Genomic DNA, 25,887 nt, shown 5'->3' with positions numbered 1-25,887 from the left:
CGTCTGCTAAATGACTAAAATGTAAAATGTAATGTAAATGTTTTTCCAGCAGGAAAATGCGCAATGCCACACAGCCAGGTCAATGAAGGTGTGGATGGAGGACCACCAGATCAAGACCCTGTCATGGCCAGCCCAATCTCCAGACCTGAACCCCATTTTGAAAACTTCTGGAATGTGATCAAGAGGAAGATGGATGGTCACAAGCCATCAAATAAAGCCGAGCTGCTTGAATTTTTGCGCCAGGAGTGGCATAAAGTCACCCAACATCAATGTGAAAGACTGGTGGAGAGCATGCCAAGACGCATGAAAGCTGTGATTGAAAATCAGGGTTATTCCCCCAAATATTGATTTCTGAACTCTTCCTGAGTTAAAACATTACTATTGTGTTGTTTAAAAATGAACATGAACTTATTTTCTTTGCATTATTCGAGGTCTGAGGTTTGACCAGTTGTCATTTTCTGCAAATAAATGCTCTAAATAACAATATTTTTATTTGGAATTTGGGAGAAATGTTGTCAGTAGTTTATAGAATAAAACAAAAATGTTATTTTTACCCAAACACATACCTATAAATAGTAAAACCAGAGAAACTGATCATTTTGCAGTGGTCTCTTACTTTTTCCCAGAGCTGTGTGTATATATACACACACACATACACATACATAAAAGAGGGGGTGGGGGGGGGATGCAAATAGTCCGGGTAGCCATGATTAGCTGTTCAGGAGTCTTATGGCTTCGGGGTAGAAGCTGTTAAGAAGCCTTTTGGACCGAGACTTGGCGCTCTGGTACCACTTGCCGTGCGGTAGCAGAGAGAACAGTCTATGACTAGGGTGGCTGGAGTCTTTGACAATTTCCTCTGCCTTCCACTGACACCGCCTGGTAAAGAGGTCCTGGATGTACTGGGGCGTACGCACTACCCTCTGTAGTGCCTTGCGGTCGGAGGCCGAGCAATTGCCATACCAGGCGGTGATGCAACCAGTCAGGATGCTCTCGATGGTGCAGCTGTATAACTTTTTTGAGGATCTGAGGACCCATGCGGAATCTTTTCAGTCTCCTGAGGGGGAATAAAAACACAATTTCTACCATATCAACCTCTCTCAAACATTGTGTTGGTGTCAGGGACATACAGGGGATATAAAAGTGTTTTTTTCAACCTCTCCAAAGTGCCTGAAAGTTTAGCTGAGGCATATCCAATGTATTAGTTCCACATACAAATGAACTGTTTACAATAACAATATAAAAAGCTATATATATATATATATATATATATATATATATATATATATATATATATATATATATATATATATATATATATATATATATATATATATACTACCAGTCAAAAGTTTGTCCAAACTTACTCATTCAAGGGTTTTCCTTTTTATTTTTACTATTTTTTTTACATTGTAGATTAATAGTGAAGACATCAAAACTATGAAATAACACATATGGAATCATGTAGTAACCAAAAAAGTGTATTTTTATATTTGAGATTCTTCAAATAGCCACCCTTTGCTTTGATGACAGCTTTGCACACTCTTGGCATTCTCTCAACCAGCTTCATGAGGTAGTCACATGGAATGCATTTAAATTAACAGGTGTGCCTTCTTAAAAGTTCATTTGTGGAATTTCTTTAATTCTTAATGCGTTTGAGCCAATCAGTTGTGTTGTGACAAGGTAGGGGTGTATACAGAAGATAGCCCTATTTGGTAAAAGACCAAGTCCATATTATGGCAAGAACAGCTCAAATAAGCAAAGAGAAATGACAGTCCATCATTACTTTTAAGACATGAAGGTCAGTCAATACGGAACATTTCAAGAACTTTGAAAGTTTCTTCAAGTGCAGTCGCAAAAATCATCAAGCGCTATGATGAAACTGGCTCTTGTGAGGACCGCCACAGGAAAGGAAGACCCAGAGTTACCTCTGCTGCAGAGGATAAGTTCATTAGAGTTACCAACCTCAGAAATTGCAGGCCAAATAAATGCTTCACAGAGTTCAAGTCACAGACACATCTCAACATCAACTGTTCAGAGGGGCTGTGTGAATCAGGCCTTCATGGTTGAATTCCTGCAAAGATACCACTACAAAAGGACACCAATAAGAAGAAGAGACCTGCTTGGGCCAAGAAACATGACCAATGGACATTAGACTGGTGGAAATGTGTCCTTTGGTCTGAAGTCCAAATTGGAGATTTTTTTCTCCAACCGCCGTGTCTTTGTGAGACACGGTGTGCGTGAACAGATGATCTCCGCATGTGTAGTTCCCACCGTAAAGCATGGAGGAGGTGTTATGGTGTGGGAGTGCTTTGCTGGTGACACTGTCTGTGATTTATTTAGAATTCAAGGCACACTTAACCAGCATGGCTACCACATCATTCTGCAGCGATACGCCATCCCATCTGGTTTGGGCTTAGTGGGACTATAATTAGTTTTTTAACAGGACAATGACCCAACACACCACCTCCTGGCTAATTTACCAAGAAGGAGAGTGATGGTGTGCAGCATCAGATGACCAGGCCTCCACAATCCCCCGACCTCAACCCAATTGAGATGGTTTGGGATGATTTGGACGGCAGAGTGAAGGAAAAGCAGCCAACAAGTGCTCCGCATACGTGGGAACTCCGTCAAGACTGTTGGAAAAGCATCCCAGGTGAAGCTGGTTAAGAGAATGCCAATAGTGTGAAAAGCTGTCTTCAAGGCAAATGGTGGCTATTTTTAAGAATCTCCAATATAAAATATATATTTTAATTTGTTTAACACTTTTTTGGATTACTGCATGATTCCATATGTGTTATTTCATAGTTTTGTTGTCTTCACTATTATTCTACAATGTAGAAAATAGTTTTAAAAAATAACACCCCTTGAATGAGTAGGTGTCCAAACTTTTGACTGCTATATAAATTATATATATAAAAATGTCTTATCAAACACACGTGTCCTTCACTAAAAATAAGCTGAACTATTTACAAATGGCATTCATGTTCGTTTTACATCCCAGGTGTAGATGATTACATATCAATTTCACCGTAGCTTGTGCATGTCATGATAGTCTTTGAAGCAGCCCCTCTCTGCCAGGAAACAAAAAGCAAACTGGCATTTCAGACAGAAGATCTGGCATTTCACCCTTTTCCCCCCCTGTGTTTTGTGCAATGCTTGCAGTTCTATCTTTTGTCTTTTGGCATGTGTGTTGGATAGTGCCGCTCCCCTTGAGTGGGGGGTCTTGTGATGGTTGTGAGGTTGCTTTGGGCCCCCAATTCAGCCATTTCCAACATCAGCTGCTCTCAGAAGGCCAACTGGGAGAGAGGGGTTTGACTTTTTGCTTTGGCCATCTGCTTGTGGAGAATGAAAGCATTTGCTGTTACAATGTCCAAAAAGTGGTAAAAACAATGTATTCTACCACTTCCTGGTCTTGTGGAGGACCTGGTAGTAGCCTATCAGATAGGTCGACACCCCCCCATGCTGGCATTGTAGTCCTTCACAGAAACAGAAATGGGGACATTCTTCCTTTTTCACCCTCCTTGAGACATGGTTGTTATTGAATGCCGTATGCTTTGTGGTGAGCATGGTTACTTCCCTAGTGACCTTCCATTTCACAAAAAGCAGCTTGTTAGTCCTGATCCAACGTATGGTCCCCCTCTCCGCTGTCTTTGTCATGTCGTTTACCTTGGTCTTGGGGTAACCGATTCTGTTAGGACGAATGGTGCCACAAGCCCCTATTTTATTTTTCAAGAGGTCTATGAAAATTGGATGTAGAACCATCAGACGGGGTGATTGACATAGCAGTGGGGGGTGAAGACCTTGACCGGCGGGGGCACTTGCTGGGGAGGGGTGGCTCCCAAATGTCATCATCCAAATCCTCTGCATCCTCCACTCTGTGGTGAAATAAAATAAAGGGATATATTGTTGGAAGACACACAGAATTACAGTTGACAAATTTACGACATTACTGTAAAGTAAAGACACCAAGCCTAAACTTTATCTGTACGGTGATTCACATAGATGTGAAGCACACACAATGCAAACAGTAACACTTTGGAGACAAAGGCAGAGGTGAGAACCACAAATAAACAATGGCCATGAGGGTTTACAGTGAGGGGGAAAAAGTATTTGATCCCCTGCTGATTTTGTACGTTTGCCCACTGACAAAGAAATGATCAGTCTATAAGTTTAATGGTAGGTTTATTTGAACAGTGAGAGACAGAATAACAACAAAAAAATCCAGAAAAACGCATGTAAAAAAAGTTATAAATTGATTAGCATTTTAATGAGGGAAATAAGTATTTGACCCCCTCTCAATCAGAAAGATTTCTGGCTCCCAGGTGTCTTTTATACAGTTAACGAGCTGAGATTAGGAGCACACTCTTAAAGGGAGTGCTCCTAATCTCACTTTGTTACCTGTATAAAAGACGCCTGTCCACAGAAGCAATCAATCAATCAGATTCCAAACTCTCCACCATGGCCAAGACCAAAGAGCTCTCCAAGGATGTCAGGGACAAGATTGTAGACCTACACAAGGCTGGAATGGGCTACAAGACCAATCGCCAAGCAGCTTGGTGAAAAGGTGACAACAGTTGGTGCGATTATTTGCAAATGGAAGAAACACAGAAGAACTGTCAATCTCCCTCGGCCTGGGGCTCCATGCAAGATCTCACCTCGTGGAGTTGCAATGATCATGAGAACAGTGAGGAATCAGCCCAGAACTACACGGGAGGATCTTGTCAATGATCTCAAGGCAGCTGGGACCATAGTCACCAAGAAAACAATTGGTAACACACTACGCCGTGAAGGACTGAAATCCTGCAGCGCCCGCAAGGTCCCCCTGCTCAAGAAAGCACATATACAGGCCCGTCTAAAGTTTGCCAATGAACATCTGAATGATTCAGAGGAGAACTGGGTGAAAGTGTGTGGTCAGATGAGACCAAAATCGAGCTCTTTGGCATCAACTCAACTCGCCGTGTTTGGAGGAGGAGGAATGCTGCCTATGACCCCAAGAACATCATCCCCACCGTCAAACATGGAGGTGGAAACATTATGCTTTGGGGGTGTTTTTCTGCTAAGGGAACAGGACAGCTTCACAGCATCAAAGGAAGATGGACGGGGCCATGTACCATCAAATCTTGGGTGAGAACCTCCTTCCCTCAGTCAGGGCATTGAAAATGGGTCGTGGATGGGTATTCCAGCATGACAATGACCCAAAACATACGGCCAAGGCAACAAATGAGTGACTCAAGAAGAAGCACATTAAGGTCCTGGAGTGGCCTAGCCAGTCTCCAGACCTTAATCTCATAGAAAATCTGTGGAGGGAGCTGAAGGTTCGAGTTGCCAAACGTCAGCATCGAAACCTTAATGACTTGGAGAAGATCTGCAAAGAGGAGTGGGACAAAATCCCTCCTGAGATGTGTGCAAACCTGGTGGCCAACTACAAGAAACGTCTGACCTCTGTGATTGCCAACAAGGGTTTTGCCACCAAGTACTAAGTAATGTTGTGCAGAGGGGTCTCATACTTATTTCCCTCATTAAAATGCAAATACATTTATAACATTTTTGACATGCGTTTTTCTGGATTTTTTTGTTATTCTGTCCCTCACTGTTCAAGTAAACCTACCATTACAATTATAGACTGATCATGTCTTTGTCAGTGGGCAAAATCAGCAGGGGATCAAATCATTTTTTCCCTCACTGTAGTCACTTCTCCAAAGTTACATGGATGAAACTTAGAACAGTGAACTAATATGAAACAGACAATAACTACTTTGGAATTATATAACATTGAAATTATTTGTTACATAGGCCTATGTAAACTCAATCCAAAGCACAAAAAGCAGACAACTAATAAATAAACGTAATACATATAGTAAATTAGCTATATAAAGTCAAGAAAATAATTTACTTACAAATCTAAAAGTGGATCCAATTCTTCTAGAAAGCAATCTTTGCCGGTCGAAATCGCTCCCCTGATCTGAGTCCGACCAGTATTTTATTCAAAGCTTCTATGTCGGTATACTTATTCATAGCTGCATTCTTTTTAGCCTCCTGTTCAATATTCTTAGTTTTTACCTCCCCCCCCCCCCCCCCCCTTGAGAAGTAATATTTTATGCTAAAGTGATGAAATCTGTTTACAATGTAATGTAGCGTGCTCGGTGAGTCTCGTCTCTGAGCTAGGTAGCAATAGTTTGCATTACGCATAAAAGGTTCTAGGCCTTGCTTTGTCCCACCCAGGTCAACTGCATATCCCTGGAAAGCTTATCTCATTGGCTACAAGACTGTCAAGGTGCCATAGTAGCCAATCCCCTGTGCAATGGATGCCTTCTGCGCATAAGCAGGCGATGTCATATTTTTGATGCGCAAAGATAGTCACTCGGTGGACATTCAATGTTGCCATTCAGTCATACATCATCAGATAACATTGGCAATAGGCTAGATTTGATATACTTTTTCCCTATTGCCTTTCATTGATCGCTGGACGAGGGTTGTGGAATTAGGCTACTTCCGTAAGCTTCAACTCTCATAACACTGATGTCAGCATCCTCCATGAAGTCATGCATAGACCAACGGCAAGTAGATGTTTGAATACTTCTGCAGTCAAGACGTCTTAATTTCTATCATATGTATTTCACTTTGAAAGTGGTGAGTAGTAGGGCTCTCCCCGACCCCAAAAAATCTGTCAATTGGTCGAAATGTTTAAACGTGTATTTTTCCATATAGACACCCTATGTTTTAATAAAATCAACTATATGTAGGCTACTGAGCTTGTCTGATGCTTTAAGCACTGTGATTTAAATATGGAAGACACACAAATTACTAAAGAGGGAACCAGAGATCAATATAGCCTAACCAGAAGGAAATACCTGTTCCCGACCCTCCTCCCACTGCTGCTGGCCTTCCGTTACACTCCTGAAGTTGCTAGTAATAGGCTACACCAGCGGTTTGAAACCTTTTCCATTTGGAGTGCCAATTTATCGTACCATTTCAACTGATCTGCGTGCCAGTTATGATTTTCATATGCACATTTTCGTGGAACCGTTTCTTTTAATTTATAATAGTCTTCATATCTTTAATCAATGTCAAGTCGTTAAGTAAAATTATATCAATGAAAATGATACAAATCTAAAAGTAACTCCTATTGTCTATGTAAAAATAGCCTACATAAAGCTAACAAATAAAAACATTGTGGCCTGCAGGTAGACAATATCCTGATTTAAAAAAATAACACATTGGCTACTAATAGCCTGTCTGCAAGGAACTTGAAACGTTGTATCAACTTGGGCCAGCCCGAAGCTAGTGCTAGTAAACGTTAAAATATTTTGGGCCCTCAGGAGCTCACTGGCGTGGGAAACTAAGAGCTGTGTAGGCTATTTGCGCAAGGGATAAGAAGTATTCAGGTACGCTTATTTTATGACGTTTCCATCGGATCAGAGCATGACATTTTTTTCCCCTTTCATGCTGAGTGGTTATCGAAAGGGAGAGAGCTGAAAATATTTTTCAAATGGGCTACGTTGAGGAACTACTGTGATTCTCAATGGATGTAAAAACAGACTTTTGTTTACTTGCTGTTTGAGGCGAAGACATTTTTTCTTTTGAGACGCTCCACATTGGTGTTGAGTTAAGACAATCAGAAATAGTATGAGCTCCCCAGATGTGCACATTTATAGGCCTACATTTCCGCACAGGCCAGGTAGCCTAGGCCTACTTCTATGCGTAATCGGGTGCATTTCCTTTCTCAAGATTGACAGGAGCGCTACAAACAAAAGACAATAAATAAATTGACAACTCATAAATGGACTGAAATTAACCAAAACGTGTTTCTCACAAGTGTAGCCTAGGTTGTGCTCTCTGCAAACGACGTGTCCACTCCTAGAATGAGAACGGTAAGACTAATAATAATATATTGAATGCATTAACAGAAATTACCGTAAGTAAACAAACATAGTAGATTAGAGATTATGGGAACTGTAATTGTAGGCCTACTACTGGTGTGCCATCTCCGCGGCCTCCGCAATGGATTAGTCCACTCAGACAAGCGTGAATCAGACAGGTGTCCCATGTGCCATAAAACAATACATTTGACTGCTCAACGAAATAAATCTTGGTCGATCAACAGCCTGTCAACCAAGCAATTGACTAAATGGGGTCATCCCTAGTGAGTGGTGATGTAGATCCCCTCTGCATCTGAATATTTTATGCAAGAAGTGGGTTTTGCATCTCCTGGTTTGATTGAAAAGGAGATGTCAGTCAGGCCCATCAACAGGCTAAGGAACATTTCACTTCAGTGTGTTTGAGAGAAAATGTTTGTCAACAGGGCAATCCTTTAGCTTTTAGTTTGCCCTGTGATGTCTATGGTAGTGATTGACATGTTACCTTGCGAGTTCACGCTTCACAGCTCATAAGTACTTATGAATTATGCCGTTTCATCATGTGCTTCCTAACACTTATCCAGGGGTGTAATCTGGTGGGTTGGAGCGCAGTCAAACAGCAGGCGACGGGATGTATAGTTATGAAGAACGCATACTGTTATTTTTAGGGGTGTGTCCTCTTAACCCCAGACTACATTTCTCACTCAGGGCTGGCTGCAGAGGGAGATGAGACAGGAGGTCAGGGGTCATAGGCCAGGGGTCAAACCCGCACCTCTCAGATGAAGGCATGGTGACACAGTGCAGCCATTATGCTCTTATTTACCCCCAGAGATGAACTGGTCAGGACTCTACGCTGACCTTTTTTTACAAGGAGCACGTGTGCGCCTAGGTTGAAATTTAGGAGCACAATGAAACATATTTGAGATATTCAAGCTAAAATCTGTAATTTTTCTAGGCGCTTTGGTGCTCCTCCTTCCAGGTCGCACAGCAAAATATTTAGGCGCATATGCAAGTAAAATGGTCGCACTGTAGAGCCCTGCTGGTGTGACTATTTTTCATCTCAGGAAGTGGAACACAAGTCTTCCACTGACTCTCTCTGTATTACATGGTCTACAACTTTACCAGTGATAATTAGCCTGCCATGGGCATACAACACCGAGGTCATGCCTCCGATCCAATCCACACCTTTAATGTAAACAAACAGATTTGATTACGGCTGGTAACACATGTAGGGTAAGGTTTGCTGTGCCAGATACCTGACCGGTCAAGATTTCTCCTTCTCAGCCTTCCATCAGCATGGCCCAGTACCCAAAGCTGAGATTCATGTAGGCAGTCTATATCCCACTGAACAGCTATCTGTTTGTCTTTTCTCAGTATGTTTATTTATGCGCTCCTCTGTTTTGTAACTCTGTGTATTTGTGAATATTTTTTAGCTTGTGTATGGGCATTTTAAGCATGCTCAAGCTGCTACCACTGAGGAGTATCTCTCTGAAACCAGAAGTTGTCAGCCAGGCATGTCTGGCAGATAAGGTGAAAGCTACATATTTGTGGGTTTAGAATGTTAAATTGGTAACAGTGTCTCTGTGCAGCTGCTCACAGATGGTCCACCATCCTTCCCGCCCGTTAGTCAGCTATCTAAATGTCTGAGACATTTACACGTTTCCTGTGCAACTTCTACAGCCTTCCCAATTGAATAGCCAGTGTCCCTATTAAGGTTAAATGAAACGCACACTACTGGTCTGTAGTGATGGGGGGGAATCGATAGTTGCAAATCCTGATATTATTTTTGACGATGTATCGTTTTGACAATATCGCAATATTATTTTTGCGCTAGTTGTTTGTACCTGCACCAAAACGCCAGTATTTTTCCTTCATAGCTTGTTCTCCATCTTTTTTAAATCGGGAGCCAATTTGTTTTCAGCACATATTTGAATGACTGATTTAACTTGGTTTCTCATGGCTTTCTTGTCCCACTGCAGAAGACATATGGTGAGCAATATGTTTGTAACATCGAAATGCAATAAAATCAGAGTATCAAATTGCAATACATATCAATACATACAATATTGGCACTTATGTATCGTAAAAATATCGTATCGTGAGGTCCATGGCAATTCCCAGCTCATCTGTACGTTTACTTTCGCCTTGTTTGTTGCATAAAGAATTGCATAAATAAACGTGTCTATAACAAGACGAACCTACACAAGCATCAGATTTATGCCAATAAGGGTTAGGCTACGGTTTCTCTTCTTTGATTGTGCATTTTCAAAGACACTTTCATTCAGTCCTCAAACCAAAAACAAACACCAGTTAGGAACACACTGTTGAGCATAAATAGCAACTAAACTCAGCAAAAAAAGAAACGTCCTCTCACTGTCAACTGCGTTTATTTTCAGCAAACTTAACATGTGTAAATATTTGTATGAACATAACAAGATTCAACAACTGAGACATAAACTGAACAAGTTCCACAGACATGTGACTAACAGAAATTGAATAATGTGTCCCTGAACAAAGGGGGGGTCAAAATAAAAAGTAACAGTCAGTATCTGGTGTGGCCACCAGCTGCATTAAGTACTGCAGTGCATCTCCTCCTCATGGACTGCACCAGATTTGCCAGTTCTTGCTGTGAGATGTTACCCCACTCTTCCACCTAGGCACCTGCAAGTTCCCGGACATTTCTGGGGGGAAGGGCCCTAGCACTCACCCTCCGATCCAACAGGTCCCAGACGTGCTCAATGGGATTGAGATCGGGGCTCTTTGCTGGCCATGGCAGAACAGACATTCCTGTCTTGTAGGAAATCACGCATCGAACGAGCAGTATGGCTGGTGGCATTATCATGCTGGAGGGTCATGTCAGGATGAGCCTGCAGGAAGGTTACCACATGAGGGAGGAGGATGTCTTCCCTGTAACGCACAGTGTTGAGATTGCCTGCAATGACAACAAGCTCAGTCCGATGATGCTGTGACACACCGCCCCATACCACGACGGACCCTCCACCTCCAAATCGAACCCGCTCCAGAGTACAGGCCTCGGTGTAACGCTAATTTCTTAAACGATAAATGCGAATCACCCCTGGTGAGACAAAACCGCGACTTGTCAGTGAAGAGCACTTTTTGCCAGTCCTGTCTGGTCCAGCGACGGTGGGTTTGTGCCCATAGGCGACATTGTTGCCGGTGATGTCTGGTGAGGACCTGCCTTACAACAGGCCTACAAACCCTCAGTCCAGCCTCTCTCAGCCTATTGCGGACACTCTGAGCACTGATGGAGGGATTGTGCGTTCCTGGTGTAACTCTGGCAGTTGTTGTTGCCATCCTGTACCTGTCCCGCAGGTGTGATGTTCGGATGTGCCGATCCTGTGCAGGTGTTGTTACACGTGGTCTGCCACTGCGAGGACGATCAGCTGTCCGTCCTGTCTCCCTGTAGCGCTGTCTTAGGCGTCTCACAGTACGGACATTGCAATTTATTGCCCTGGCCACATCTGCAGTGCTCATGCCTCCTTGCAGCATGCCTAAGGCACTTTCACGCAGATGAGCAGGGACCCTGGGCATCTTTCTTGTGGTGTTTTCCAGAGTCAGTAGAAAGGCCTCTTTAGTGTCCTAAGTTTTCATAACTGTGACCTTAATTTCCTACCATCTGTAAGCTGTTAGTGTCTTAACGACCATTCCACAGGTGCATGTTCATTAATTGTTTATGGTTCATTGAACCAGCATGGGAAACAGTGTTGAAACCCTTTACAATGAAGATCTGTGAAGTTATTTGGAATTATACAAATTATCTTTAAAAGACAGGGTCCTGAAAAAGGGGCATTTTCTTTTTTTGCTGAGTTTAGTATGTCATGCTCATTTTGGGTTCCTTTCTCCTTGCTGAAAGAAAGAAAATGTATTGATTTAGTGTCGGGATTTATTTTCTTGAAAGGTTTGTTAACTAAAGGGATTATGACCACCAGGATTACAAATGAGAATTTACTCTTCAATAATGTTAATTATAGTCTTATGACGCAACTGACCAATGTCAAGCTGTACTGTTCTGACTGTTATGCCATTCTTATAGTTTATTATTATTAATCTGCATAGTGCTTGGATACACCCACATGAGTTTTGTAGTGGCCAATGTTGGACTATCGTCTATCTTCCCGACCTTGCGATTATTAGCCCTTTGTTGAGATATGCAACACTGAAGGTATACTATGTGTTACTCTGTATTATAAACTGGGTGGGTCGAGCCCTGAATGCTGATTTGGCGGAAAGCTGTGGTATATCAGACTGTATGACATTTATTTTACTGCTCTAATTACATTTGTAACCAGTTTATAATAGCAATAAGGCACCTCGGATATTTCTGGTATATTGCCAATATACCAATGCTAAGGGCTGTATCCAGGCACTCCACGTTGCGTCGTGCTTAAGAACAGCCCTTCGGGCGTTATTGCTGAAATCTAGTCTGTGGAGGAAATGGAATCTAAAATCTTTCTCTCTGTCTATAGGGCGTACTCCCTGGTTGACTCCAGCCAGGTGTCCACCTTCCTCATCTCAATCCTCCTCATCGTCTATGGCAGCTTCAGGTCAGTCTACCCTGTCCAACCCTCTTACATCACAGATAGGCCAACACTGGTCACTGGGTCTCATCTTCTTTATCATGTTACTTCCATTACAGTGAGCGCCTATGTTGAGCTATCCAGTCATTTTAAAACAAGTCTTCAACAGAATAGCAATGTGAGAGATGCTTGATTTATTTCAGATAGTCAACCTCTCTCCACCTTTCCCTCCATCTCTCCCCATGCAGATCATTAAACATGGACTGTGAGAACCAGGAGAAAGACAAGGATGGTAACCCTGTCCCGAATGGGGCCTTCAACAATGGCAACACAAACAACAGTGAGTCTCACATATTTGGTGAGACATAAGACATACAGAGCGTGTGTTTTTTCTTTTTTGTTTACAAGTTTGAAGTCGTGATACCGTGGATTCCGTATATTTAGTGGTTGGTTGGTTTGCAGTTATCCAGGCTGTAGATGCAGCACATGCAGAAATGTGTGTGCTTGTGTGATTGTGTCTTTCTCTATCCCTGTGTGTTTGAGCATTCTCACTTGTGCATGTATTGTGTGTTGTCTTGTAGGTATTCAGACTATAGACTCCACGCAGGCTCTGTTCCTGCCCATAGGAGCCTCCGTGTCGCTGCTCGTCATGTTCTTCTTCTTCGACTCTGTCCAGGTGGTCTTCACCATTTGTACCGCAGGTACCCGACTCCTCACACAGCACACAGACACGCGCCATAATGTCACAGAGCAATTTCTTGCTCTTTTTGCCTAAAGGCAAGCTTACACTAATTTTTTTTTTTTCTTAGAGGTTGGCGTCATAATGAGGCAAAATGCAGGTCCTGCATTGATTTAACAGAAACATTATTCTCTGCATAATTCTTATTAGGCTTGGGCGATACCCCGGTATACGGTATAAACGGTATATTTTGAAATACCGATGGTATGATTTTCAATATCATCTTTTGGGGGGGTGGGCGTGCCATTTAGCAGACGCTTTTATCCAAAGTGACTTAGTCATGTGTGCATACATTTTTACGTATGGGTGGTCCCGGGGATCGAACCCACTACCCTGGCGTTACAAGCGCCATGCTCTACCAATTGAGCTACAGAGGACCACAACTATAAGTTAAGTATAACTAAGAAATCTAAGATGTGTCAAATAAATTATAGCCAGCTCAGGGCTCCAGCTATCCATTTGGTTTGCTAACTTGCTAGCTAAGTGACTAGATGTCAAGATCAAGCTTCTTGGTTACAGTAGAGTCATTCAATCACCTCCTGGATCAAGATCCCTGTTTTTTATTTTATAAAATAGTGCCCCTAGTGTCCACATTCAGTAATACTGTATACCCCTGTAGGGTACAAAGACGGTATGAAAATCTGGATACCGCCCAACTCTAATTCTTATGATGACAATGATTAGGACTCTGCTAAACTGATTGAAACCAATGGACAGAAACAAACTGTCTGGCTGCTATATCTTTGTCTAGTTCACTTATCTATCTTCCTCTTTGTTGTCCCTCTTCAGTTCTTGCGACAATTGCATTTGCATTCCTCCTTTTGCCGATGTGCCAGTACTTGACCAGACCCTGCTCCCCACAAAACAAGTAAGGAAGCTGAGAGGCTGCCATGGCCAAAAAACAATCATGTGACAAGTCTTTAATTCGCCTTTTATGTTTGACAATGTGAAGCATCGGGCCTTAGATTTCTCAGCTTAATCAGAATTCTTCAACCTTAACCCCCGTGTGTGTGTGTAAACCCCCGTGTGTGTGTGTATTGAACACATTTTGACTCAAATTGGCTGTATTTACACTTTTGACCCCATACACCCTGTGTTTAGAGGAGATCATGTATTTTCCAGTGATTGTGTTTTGTCCCGTGTGTATAAACCATCTCTCTCGCTCTGCCCCCCTGTAGGATCTCGTTTGGCTGCTGTGGGCGCTTCACTCTGGCCGAGCTCCTCTCCTTCTCCCTCTCTGTCATGCTGGTGCTGATCTGGGTGCTCACTGGACACTGGCTGCTCATGGACGGTATGTCAGTGTGTTCGTGTGTCTGGTGGGGGGGTGTAAACAACGCATGTCAGATTGTCTTGCCATTGTAAGGTTTGCCTTTCTTTAGTTTCTCTCTAATCTCGTGTGTCTCGCTCTCTGAGCTCCATTACATGTGTTTTTGAGCTGTGTGTGTTCATGTCTGATATTCCCCACTGTGTGTGTGTCTTCCTCTCTCATCACTGTGTCTGTCTTCCTCTCTCAGCACTGTGTCTGTCTTCCTCTCTCAGCACTGTGTGTCTCTTCCTCTCTCAGCACTGTGTGTCTGTCTTCCTCTCTGAGCTTTGTGTGTTCATATTTCTGATATTCCTCTGTCTTTCTCCTCAGCTCTGGCCATGGGGCTGTGTGTGGCCATGATAGCGTTTGTGCGGCTGCCCAGTCTGAAGGTGTCTTGCCTGCTGCTATCAGGGCTGCTTATCTATGACGTATTCTGGGTAAGATAGCCGCTCCCATTCCTCCCTCCACCCAGCTGACCCAAATACAACAGCTAAAACACAGGCAGGGCCATGAGTCCTCAGATACGAAACACAAAGGACCACACCACAGCTGTAGACAATGGCTGAATCTCAAACTGAATACTTAGATCACTCGACGTGTGCGTTCACGAGTCAATCGAGTCCATCTGAAACGCTAGTTGTCGAGCCATCGAGGCCTCCACTGAACCTTTCGGAAGCCTCTTTTTCGAGTGGCATACTGTGCGTTCTTCCCATGAATCTCAGCGCGTTACCTAGTAAAAACATAATTACTACTATTTTGCCCCCAAAAAAATATCAGAATAAATGAAGATGAATTAATTTTGACGTTTTTGCCAAGGTCTTAGTCACACAATTTTACATCTAGCTAAGGAGTTGTGCTTGAAGAAGCAGTATTTCTGACATTTGATAATATACACGAAAACCTGTCCATTCTCTTGCTAAGCCTGAGCCAGTCACGTCATATCAAAGCTTACCAGCTAGTGCAACACTAAATACATCTAGTTAGCTAGCTAGTAACGTTATTCTATCACAATTAATACGTTTTAATGAAGCAGTAACTGTCTGTTCTTCTCTGAGTCAGTGCAGTATCGAGTCAGCAGCTGCTGCGCCCACGACGCTCAGCTGAGCTGATTCAGTTACAACGTAGCGATTGGTGCTTTGGAAACATGGTGAAGTATGGACTGATTGCTAAGAACATGTGTACAACTTCATCAGCAAGCTGTCAAACTATTGTAAATAATTGACATCCAAGCTACATGCTGTTTACCATTGCAGCGGTGCCTAAAATCCTTACCTAACATTAGCTTAAATTCCATTCCAACCCTTGTATTTGTTAGTGAATCTAGCTAACATCAGGCAGGTTACAACCAGCTAAATTGGCTCATGAAACCAATATACTTGTACATATTTTGTGCATGAGTAGCTATAGATAAAGTTTTTACTTTCTCACTGTCTATCGGAGTATGCGTGTCTGCCCATGTTTCATATCGAGTCATGCTACAAGACAGGTCGCGCGAGACGATGCTCGCAAATGGACGTCAAGTGTGTATCGTGTCAAAACCTGCAGGCTCGAGTGATGACTATCAAACACAAGGGCCACTCAATAAAGGGCTTAGTGTCCAAATGTTCAGTTTGAGATTTAGCCAATTTTACTATACAGTGAGGGAAAAAAGTATTTGATCCCCTGCTGATTTTGTACGTTTGCCCACTGACAAAGAAATTATCAGTCTATAATTTTAATGGTAGGTTTATTTGAAAAGTGAGAGACAGAATAACAACAACAAAATCCAGAAAAACGCATGTCAAAAATGTTAGAAATTGATTTGCATTTTAATGAGGGAAATAAGTATTTGACCCCTTCTGAATCAGAAAGATTTCTGGCTCCCAGGTGTCTTTTACATAGGTAACGAGCTGAGATTAGGAGCACACTCTTAAAGGGAGTTCTTCTAATCTCAGCTTGTTACCTGTATAAAAGACACCTGTCCACAGAAGCAATCAATCAATCAGATTCCAAACTCTCCACCATGGCCAAGACCAAAGAGCTCTCCAAGGATGTCAGGGTCGAGATTGTAGACCTACACAAGGCTGGAATGGGCTACAAGACCATCACCAAGCAGCTTGGTGAGAAAGTGACAACAGTTGGTGCGGTTAGTCACCAAGAAAACAATTGGTAACACACTACGCCGTAAAGGACTGAAATCCTGCAGCGCCCGCAAGGTCCCCCTGCTCAAGAAAGCACATATACATGCCCGTCTGAAGTTTGCCAATGAACATCTGAATGATTCAGAGTAGAACTGGGTGAAAGTGTTGTGGTCAGATGAGACCAAAATGGAGCTCTTTGGCATCAACTCAACTCACCGTGTTTGGAGGAGGAGGAATGCTGCCTATGACCCCAAGAACACCATCCCCACCGTCAAACATGAAGGTGGAAACATTATGCTTTGGGGGGGGGTTCTGCTAAGGGGACAGGACAACTTCACAGCATCAAAGGGACGATGGACGGGGCCATGTACCGTCAAGTCTTGGGTGAGAACCTCTTTCCCTCAGCCAGGGCATTGAAAATGGGTCGTGGATGAGTATTCCAGCATGACAATGACCCAAACACATGGCCAAGGCAACAAAGGAGAGGCTCAAGAAGAAGCACATTAAGGTCCTGGAGTGGCCTAGCCAGTCTCCAGACCTTAATTCCATAGAAAATCTGTGGAGGGAGCTGAAAGTTCAAGTTGCCAAACGTCAGCCTCGAAACCTTAATGACTTGGAGAAGATCTGCAAAGAGGAGTGGAACAAAATCCCTCCTGAGATGTGTGCAAACCTGGTGGCCAACTACAAGAAACGTCTGACCTCTGTGATTGCCAACAAGGGTTTTGCCACCAAGTACTAAGTCATGTTTTGCAGAGGGGTCAAATACTTATTTCCCTCATTAAAATACAAATCAATTTCTAACATTTTTGACATGCGTTGTTCTGGATTTTTTATTGTTATTCTGTCTCTCACTGTTCAAATAAACCTACCATTAAAATTATAGACTGATCATGTCTTTGTCAGTGGGCAAACGTACAAAATCAGCAGGGGATCAAATACTTTTTTCCCTCACTGTATGTGTGAAAACCTAAGGTACAGCAAGTGCCGCTGTTCGAGGTCTCTTATGTTTATTGAGGTGGACAGAGCAGAGCAGGGAATAGACTGATTAGTAGACGTTTCTGGTTATCTCCGCTGTACACCATGGTAGAGCCTAAAAGACCATCTCTGTTATTCTACCACATTTATCGTGGTTAGACTACATGTTCAAGACCGAACTACAAATGTGGCTATTTTCTAAGGATCACTTGAGCCTCCGTAGATGACTCCTCTGTCTGTCCTGCAGGTGTTCTTCTCAGCCTACATCTTCAACAGCAACGTGATGGTGAAGGTGGCCACCCAGCCGGCTGACAACCCCTTAGACGTGCTGTCCAGGAAGCTCCACCTGGGCCCTGGGATGGGCCGCGACGTCCCCCGCTTGTCCCTGCCCGGCAAACTGGTCTTCCCCAGGTACCACAGCCTTGCCATGGGGGGGTGGATCTATGTTTAAACCTCCAACTCCATTCACTACAGCTGTATTGATTAACCTCTGCTGTTCTTATGAGCTCTGAAGCTCAAGCTTGCATTTCCTCTTCCTCTCTCACCCCCTCCTCCTCCTCTCCTTCTCTCTTTACATCCTGCCCTTCACCATGTTTTGGTTGTCTGTTTTCCCTCCCTCTTTTCTCCCTATATCTCATCCCTCTCTCCTTACAGTTCCACAGGCAGTCACTTCTCCATGCTGGGGATCGGGGACATCGTGATGCCGGGGCTGCTGCTGTGCTTTGTGCTGCGCTATGACAACTACAAGAAGCAGGCCAGCGGGGAGGCTGGGGGACCAGGCACGCCCGGACGCATGGGGCGCGTCTCCTACTTCCACTGCACTCTCATCGGATACTTTGTGGGTAAGGACAGAGTGAGAGATCGAGGCGGGAGGGACCATCGTGTAACACGGGGCTGTCCAAACCTGTCCCTGGAGAGCTTACCCTCCAGTAGGTTTTCGCTCCAACCCCAGTAGGTAACTAACCTGATTCAGCTTATCAACCAAGTTAAAGGTAGACTTTGGGCAAAAACGCAAAAAGAATGGCTTTAAACTGTATAACTGATCAGTGCACCATCATACCAGGTAATTTAATGCTTAAAAACAACAACAAAAAGATCAATAAGATATTTGGCTACAGAAGTGCCATTTGTTACTGATCTCTACAGCTTCTATCCAAAACCAAATCCTGTGAAATGACATCATCACATACTGGTGGAGTTACTGGCTAGCTACATTGGCTAGCTTAGCTAACAAACTAGCTACTTCGGTCGCAGCGCGCATGACCAGAATGACACATCGATGAACCACCAAAGGCACACCCCATTTCTGTTAGACAATTGACAGAGGCGGAATTGGAATGTTTTTCGGACCCAAAGTCTACTTTTAATTATTAGAATCAAGTGTGCTAGATAAGGGTTGGCACGAACAGGACAGATGCTCTGCAGGAACAGGGTTGGGCAGCCCACACAACCACATTCTGACTTGTTGAACCAGTCTGTAGAGAGCGCAGTTGCCTGGTTAACTAGACTATTGGCAGTAATCCACCATATGACATCATATAAAGGGAGGCGACTTCAAGCTTAGAGAATTCAACAACAATAGTGGCATTCTTGGCTGATTTTGAATGTAGTTTTATTCTGTATGCACTACAGGGAAGCCTCCCTCTGTACACAATGTCATATTGCTTATTCTACCTTAAACTCCATAGTATGAGAAGTTTGACTGGAGTGTTTCTGACCTGTCTCTGTTCCTTCCAGGCCTGCTGACTGCAACTGTGGCCTCCAGGATCCACCGCGCGGCTCAGCCTGCCCTGCTCTACCTGGTGCCCTTCACCTTGCTGCCTCTGCTCACCATGGCCTACCTGAAGGTACATATGGGGGGGGGGGGGGGTTGCTGGAACAGGGGGAGGGGTGGGGGATAATATGATGGAGTCAGTCATTTAAGTAAGTTAAGAGGTCAGACAAAATAGCAGGACTGCTATTGTATAAATGTGTTTTGACTGAATGCTGACAGTCAGAAGCTATGTTTCCATTAAATTGTCCAGAGATTGTTTTGTCGACATTTAGAAAGTTTGCATAGAAAATAGTTGCAATTGCCTACTACAATGCATTTCCATTTAACTTTCTGTTGTGAGATAAAAACAGCTGGATGTAATGACATCACACAAAAGAAAAACACTTTTTTTGCCCCAAAAAACTAGAATGTCTAATAAAAATAGCGTTTCCATGATCCATTTAGGCGAATTGCGCATTAATAAATTGGCGACAGCCTGTATGCCCTCCCACCTATCTGTTTCATGTCTCAGGTAGCCTACCAACGTATCGCCACGGTCCATGCCATGGTGAAACTTGCACTCCTGTAGATTTTTAAATAATTGGATGGTAAAACTTGCATTCAGCCAACCAGATAAGCAAGGCAAAGCAATTCAGGCATTCTTCAAAGTCAGGACAATCCTTGTCCTGCAAAAAAATATTATTATAGTTGGAAAAATGTATTTAGCAAGCAGTAGTCATTTAGAATTAAATATGGAGTGATGATTACATCACGTTCCCCACGTACCTTAAAAATACAATCATTTACTTGAAAAACACAGTTTCCATCGTCATTTGACGCAATAAAGTTGGACAAAAGAAAAAGCCGCCCCTGTCAAACGATCTTTAGAACATTTCTCCTATAGCTGCCGTTTCCATTACACATGTCACAATGTGTTGTGACATTGCTTTTGTCTAAATAAACCTGGGTCAATGGAAACCTGCCTAGTGACTGAGATCAACCAATCGAGGCAGTGCTTAAGTGGTAGAGGATGCCTAGAGGAGTAATCCAGGATCAAGGCAGTTAGGACACCAGGCCAGTGACCAGAGGTAATGGATGTAGCTGTTGAGGATATGATGTGGTATGGGAGCCGCTAGGCTAGTGGTTAGCTTCTAACACTGGGTGTGTCGTACCGGTGGTAGAGTAGGTCAAGATGGGTGATATCTGTGGGTGAGGATGGGAGTCAGTGGTGTGGTACTAAAGTAGTTACTGGGAATCTAACCCTGGTGTGTCCTACAGGGAGACCTGCGGCGCATGTGGTCAGAGCCTTTCCACACCAAGGCCAGCAGCTCCCGCTTCCTGGAGGTATGATGCACCCTGGGAACACAGCCAGTGTGGGGAGGACCATGAGAGAAGAGCGAGAGGAAGAGCGTGCACTGAAGAGAGGCCTTGTCCTCATCACTCGTTCATTCTTTCCACCCATCCTCTGAGCAGCAGACCTCTCATATGGACACCATTGTGTGGACCTCATTGCCAGACAACTCCTCTTTGCTTCTTTTTCTTCTTACTCCGTCTCTCCATTTCCTCTTTCTCCTACTTCCTTTTTTCACAATTCCTGTCCATCTTTTTCCACTCCTCTCTATATTCCATACTTTTTTATCCCCCCTCCCTTTCCATGGCCCATTCCATTTTGCTAGGCCTCTCCCTCTCTCCTTTCGCTCTTGGTCTTTCTCTCTTTCTCTCTCTCTCTTTCTCTCACTGACTCTGTCGGACTCCAAGGCCAGGTCTCGCCCTATATGGATTACTGGGTGTGGGACGTGACTGGGTCTTCATCATGAATCATATTATTATTCTGGAATGATTTGGTATGAACCGCGGAGAGAGTAGGCATAGCTGCTGCTGCCACTACGCAGGACAATTGACATCAGTGCACAGGACCAGCAGCCTACGGGAGAGAGAAGGAATGGTTAATCAGTCTCTCCTTCCCTCTGTCTCTGCCATCCATCTCCCCCCTCTGTCCCCAGAACACTTCTCCTCTCTTTCCTCTACACCCTCAACCCCCCTCCCCCTCTCTAACAATCTCCCCCCTCCCCACCTTCTCTCATTTGCTGCCCCATCACAGAAACATGTATTTTATTTAGAAAATATTTTATTCTTGGCATATACAGAAATTATGCATTATAAATTGTGAATGTGTCCCTACTATTGATGGGGACGCATCTCTCTTTGTAAATATGTGTACACACATATTTGGGTGTCATGTTGTTTGTGTGTGTGTGTGTGTGTGAGAGAGCATAGAATGCGAGATTGTGTTATTTCATTATTATGAACAATTTAATAATGTTTTAGATCCAGCACAGGTATAAAAGGCATCGACAATGAGGACTTGTGGTGTGACAAGTCTGACTTGGATCACAGCTTTGTTCTGGAAGGTTAGTCACACTAGGGGAGGTTTCCCTGTGTACACGTTTCCTCCCACGAGTGACAGAATGGACATTGGGAAACCCCTAGATACCCTCGACATGTGCCATGGCTGTACCTGGAGGTGTGTCTGTTTCTCTGTGTGTGTGTGATCATATAGCATTACCTCCATAATGTCTAATGGACCTTGAGAGAGGAAGTCTCTATTACGCCCCTGAGGGATTCAGCTTAATAAAGGATTGTAATCAATGGACCCTGAGAGGTTCAAACTAACCCATAGCTAGTTTTTACTGTCAACGGTTTAGTATCACCGCAGTTTTTGGATTGTCATTCCTCCCACAGTTTTGTGGTGCTTGTCAGTTAGATCATAGCTTGAACAATACTGGAATTAAAGTGTGTGAGAGCGAGAGAATCCGAGGGAGAGCGAGACTTGGATGGAACATGCAGTTTGCTGGCTTCCTGTCTTGGGTTGTTTTCTTTACCTGTTTTTTTTATGTTGGTTCTCTGGCCTTGCATGTCAAGTGTACAGTGTGTGTCATTCCTCAGACTGCATCAACAGGGCACTTGCAGCTCAGAGACTCTCTGCTGGCCCAAACCAAGGCACTGAGCTTTGCCAGCAAGGCTGCACAGAGGAAAGTTACATGGACAAAGGCCAGGAGTCTGGAGGACTCTGAACAGTTCTGACCCAACAGGCCACCTGGCAGGTTTTTGAGACTTGTTTAGCCCTGACTTCACTCTGGCTGATCATTACCTGGACATTATCTGGCTGTGGGACAGACCACTGTCGGACGGCCTAAACATCATGGACTTCATGTAACTACAAAAAACCCATCCCTGTCCCCTCTGCCTCTTTATGGACTTGGCAAAGAAAATATCAAAAACGATGACGATCATGGTGATAAAAAAATTGAAGAACAATTGATGTTTTCATTTTTTATGGAAGATCTTTCTTTTTATCCCCTTTGTATTAGTTTTTTTTCTCTTTCTTTTTTTCTTAGTGCTGTAGGTTTAGGTTTCCCATTTGATACTTTCCTTTCCTCTCCTCACTTGCAGCAGAGGACTGGCTCTAGCTCTTGGTGCATTGCCATTACAGCTGAATGGATTCTGTATACAAAAAGTTGAATAAATTAAGAACTGTTTAGTGAAACATGGACTTTAATGAGCTGAATCTAAAATATTTTGTCTTCTTAAACCCCTCCCTGTTCCTTTCCCCCCCCTTGTCAGGATTCTACTGTAAATAAACATGACTCTAACTGTACGGCTCCTGTGTCCGTCTCATTTTCTACAGGCTTACGTTGGAGTCATATCAGGCTCATTGTTCAACTTACGCTGGTATGGGTTCTGTATCAGTTACTCTGGTAGGAAGTTGAGACCTTTTGATATATTACTTTCTTTCGCACTAGCTACATTATCAGGGGATAATGTTTGATAAATTCAGTTGTACTCATAGTGTGATGAGGCCAATGTTACTGGTAGTTTATATTCAGAATACTCTGTTTTTGAATAAGTAATAGACATTTGAAATAAGTTTTTCATTAGATAAAATATGAGCAAAATGCCCTTATGTTATGAAAATGACTGCATTTCCAAGATGTACCACTGGATGGTGACACAGTCCAAGTCAGATACTTGAGGCAGGTTGAAAATGAAACTAGACATGAGCAAGCCTGATATGAATAGCTCCCTCATCCACACTGCATGTGAATTATGCATATGCTATGCTTCACAAAGAATTTGCTTAGGATCCCACAAGATAATGTTTTAGATGCTGTGGCCCTTTATTTCTAAACCCTAAAACAATATACTGATATATTCTCACTTTGAACACTGCTGAAAGTGTCTGCTGATTGGTTTTAAAGCTCTGTATGATCTGTATCGTTGTTCCCAACCTTTTTCGGTTACTGTACCACCAACGAGTACCCCTGAAGTAACCCCTTGTGTATTTTACTGGTAGGCCTATGGTCTCATGAGTCTTCTCAAGTACTCCCTGTGGATAGGTTAAGTACCCCCAGGGATCCTAGTACCCCTGGTTGGGAACCACTGGTCTGTATGGTGAAAGAGGTGTGTTGGGTGTTTTGTGTGCGTCCCATGATCTGAAAGGTACAGTATGTTACCTGTATGTTTTGCCCCTGTGGAGCATCTGACAGACTTTGGGAGTATCATTCTATGTTTTAAAGATGCTTTTCTGCTCTGTTTTCATTGCTCTAGACTAGGTCCACCAGGGAATCTGCTGCACGTCAAAGGAGTGATGGAATTCTCTAGCATGGAGGAGCCTTTTTAGCTTCTGTGGGAAAATGGCTGCCTCTGTGTCGCACCAAAGATGCTGAGTCAGGGATTTCTATAGAGCACAGTGTGAAAGGCCACTGGACCAGCGTGGCGATGGGTGGCAAAACCGCTGAGTCACCTCCTCTGGTCAGGTTACACTTGTCTACCAAAATAGGACAGTGGGAATTAAGATGGTGCATTTTGTCTATTCAAAATCTGTCCTCAAATGAATTTGGCCAGGATCTGAATATGCTGTTGGAGGATGGTGGGCTGTCAAAACAATCCATGTGTGCACGAGGTTGAATTACCAGAAGACATCGATCATTACAGTCCCCTGGCTGACATTTCAAGCTTACTGAAACCGCAACCACCCTGCCCACTTCTAACATCAGAATTACTACAAAATCCATATCAATCAAAAGGCTCACACCTAGCAAATGTGGTGAGGAATTCTGTACCATTTGACAGAGGTAGAGGGGGTGCTGGTGGGAGAAAGAAAGAGCCCAGATTTAAAGGTGGTGGGGGTAGGGAGGGAGAGGGCTTCCAGGACATTGGAGGTTGGGAAGGGTCAGTGAGGTCAAGGCAGAGAGGGCGAAAGACCGGGGCTTTTGAATTCCCAGTGTCCGCCCCTCGTCACGTATTGGCCAGAGAATCCAATGGTTTTCCCCAGTTAGACGATTCCACCGGAGCCATTGGGATTGTAGCATGTCATCTGGAACACGGTTCGCCAAGCTGGGTGTCCTAAAATAAGAAGTCAACCCACCATTGGAATGTAGGGTTCCTTAAGTCCCTTTCACATGAATCCTCAGCTAAGACAGGCAGGTACAAGGGCAGCCCAAGAACTAGCCAACCACTGAGTAGATTGAGAAGGGATTTACTCTTCCATTTTAGTCATTTAGCAGACGCTCTTATCCAGAGCGACTTACAGTGAGTGCAACATTTTTAAATTTTTGATACTGGCCCCCCGTGGGAATCGAACCCACAACCCTGGCGTTGCAAACGCCATGCTCTACCAACTGAGCTACATCCCTGCCGGCCATTCCCCTCCCCTACCCTGGACGACGCTGGGCCAATTGTGCGCCGCCCCATGGGTCTCCCGGTCGCGTAAAGTTATCTCAGCCAAATCATTATTTTCTATCTGCCAAGGAGACCTGTTTTGACATCGCTCATGTTAGCCTATTATGGTCAAAAACAGAAGGAAAATCATACTCAATGAAAAATGTATGTTACATAATTACAGAATAAGCATGTTTGTTATTCAGTAATAACATATTACAAAGTATTTTGTAGGCCTTTATCATAACTTCTGCAAACTCAGGTACTATAGTAAAATGGTTGTTACCCAACTATAAAAGTGTGCATGCATGTGCTGGCAGTGGCTCATGCTAGTGGCAGAGGTTTCTCCCCCCTCCTCTCCCCTTCCGTCCTGTCCTCCAGCCTGGAATTCCAGGCTTGTTTAAATAAGGTTTGCCTGTCCGGGCGCGGGTGGATTCCCCTCTGACCCTGAGGGCATTCAGTACGTAAAGTGAGGAATTCCTCTGATGTTCAGTTAATGGGGTTGAGTTTTCATCCTTTGGACTCTAAAACAGTCACCCAGTGGAAAGAAAAACAATTGTGGTGAACACCGAAGAGCCATAGGTTGAGTGGGATGTTTTTTTAAATGTAAAATGCCATTCTTACAAGAAGATAGATCTCAACAATGTTGATTTATGTAATTACCAGTATGATGTTCTTCATATTTTGCTTTGGATGGTGGATATAAATGTAATGGGATTGGCTAAACTGAAAACAAGTTCAAAATAAAATATAATGCACTTGCATTACCAGTTACTCCTATAATGATCTACTATCCTTTGGTCAATTACACAGTCTGTTGTATGAACTTTTGAAAATTTTTACATGCTGCACAAACACTTCTCACCCAACTTCACCAGT

At 43.5% G+C, this 25,887-nt stretch overlaps 1 protein-coding gene across 2 annotated transcripts in view; it reads left to right on the top strand.

The window, feature by feature from the left end:
* The window catches only part of sppl3 (signal peptide peptidase 3), a 31,277-nt gene extending 8,332 nt beyond the window's left edge, over positions 1 to 22,945 (top strand). Inside the window, exons 2-11 of one of the 2 annotated variants that reach the window (XM_084160602.1) lie at positions 12,344 to 12,421; positions 12,643 to 12,752; positions 12,976 to 13,095; positions 13,923 to 14,001; positions 14,312 to 14,424; positions 14,770 to 14,876; positions 17,782 to 17,945; positions 18,189 to 18,376; positions 19,272 to 19,381; positions 20,566 to 22,945. In XM_084160602.1, coding sequence (XP_084016728.1) covers positions 12,344 to 12,421; positions 12,643 to 12,752; positions 12,976 to 13,095; positions 13,923 to 14,001; positions 14,312 to 14,424; positions 14,770 to 14,876; positions 17,782 to 17,945; positions 18,189 to 18,376; positions 19,272 to 19,381; positions 20,566 to 20,637 — 1,141 coding nt within the window. In that variant the 3' untranslated portion in view covers positions 20,638 to 22,945. The remainder of the gene's footprint in view (positions 1 to 12,343; positions 12,422 to 12,642; positions 12,753 to 12,975; positions 13,096 to 13,922; positions 14,002 to 14,311; positions 14,425 to 14,769; positions 14,877 to 17,781; positions 17,946 to 18,188; positions 18,377 to 19,271; positions 19,382 to 20,565) is intronic. The other variant, XM_084160603.1, reaches the window with a different exon arrangement.
* Positions 22,946 to 25,887: the final 2,942 nt, after the last annotated feature.

The sequence above is a fragment of the Coregonus lavaretus genome, assembly GCF_964263955.1.
Source record: "Coregonus lavaretus genome assembly, chromosome: 4".
Classification (NCBI taxonomy): Eukaryota; Metazoa; Chordata; class Actinopteri; order Salmoniformes; family Salmonidae; genus Coregonus; species Coregonus lavaretus.
The sequence above is the reverse complement of the archived record's forward strand: the minus strand, read 5'-3'. Positions and strand labels throughout refer to the sequence as shown.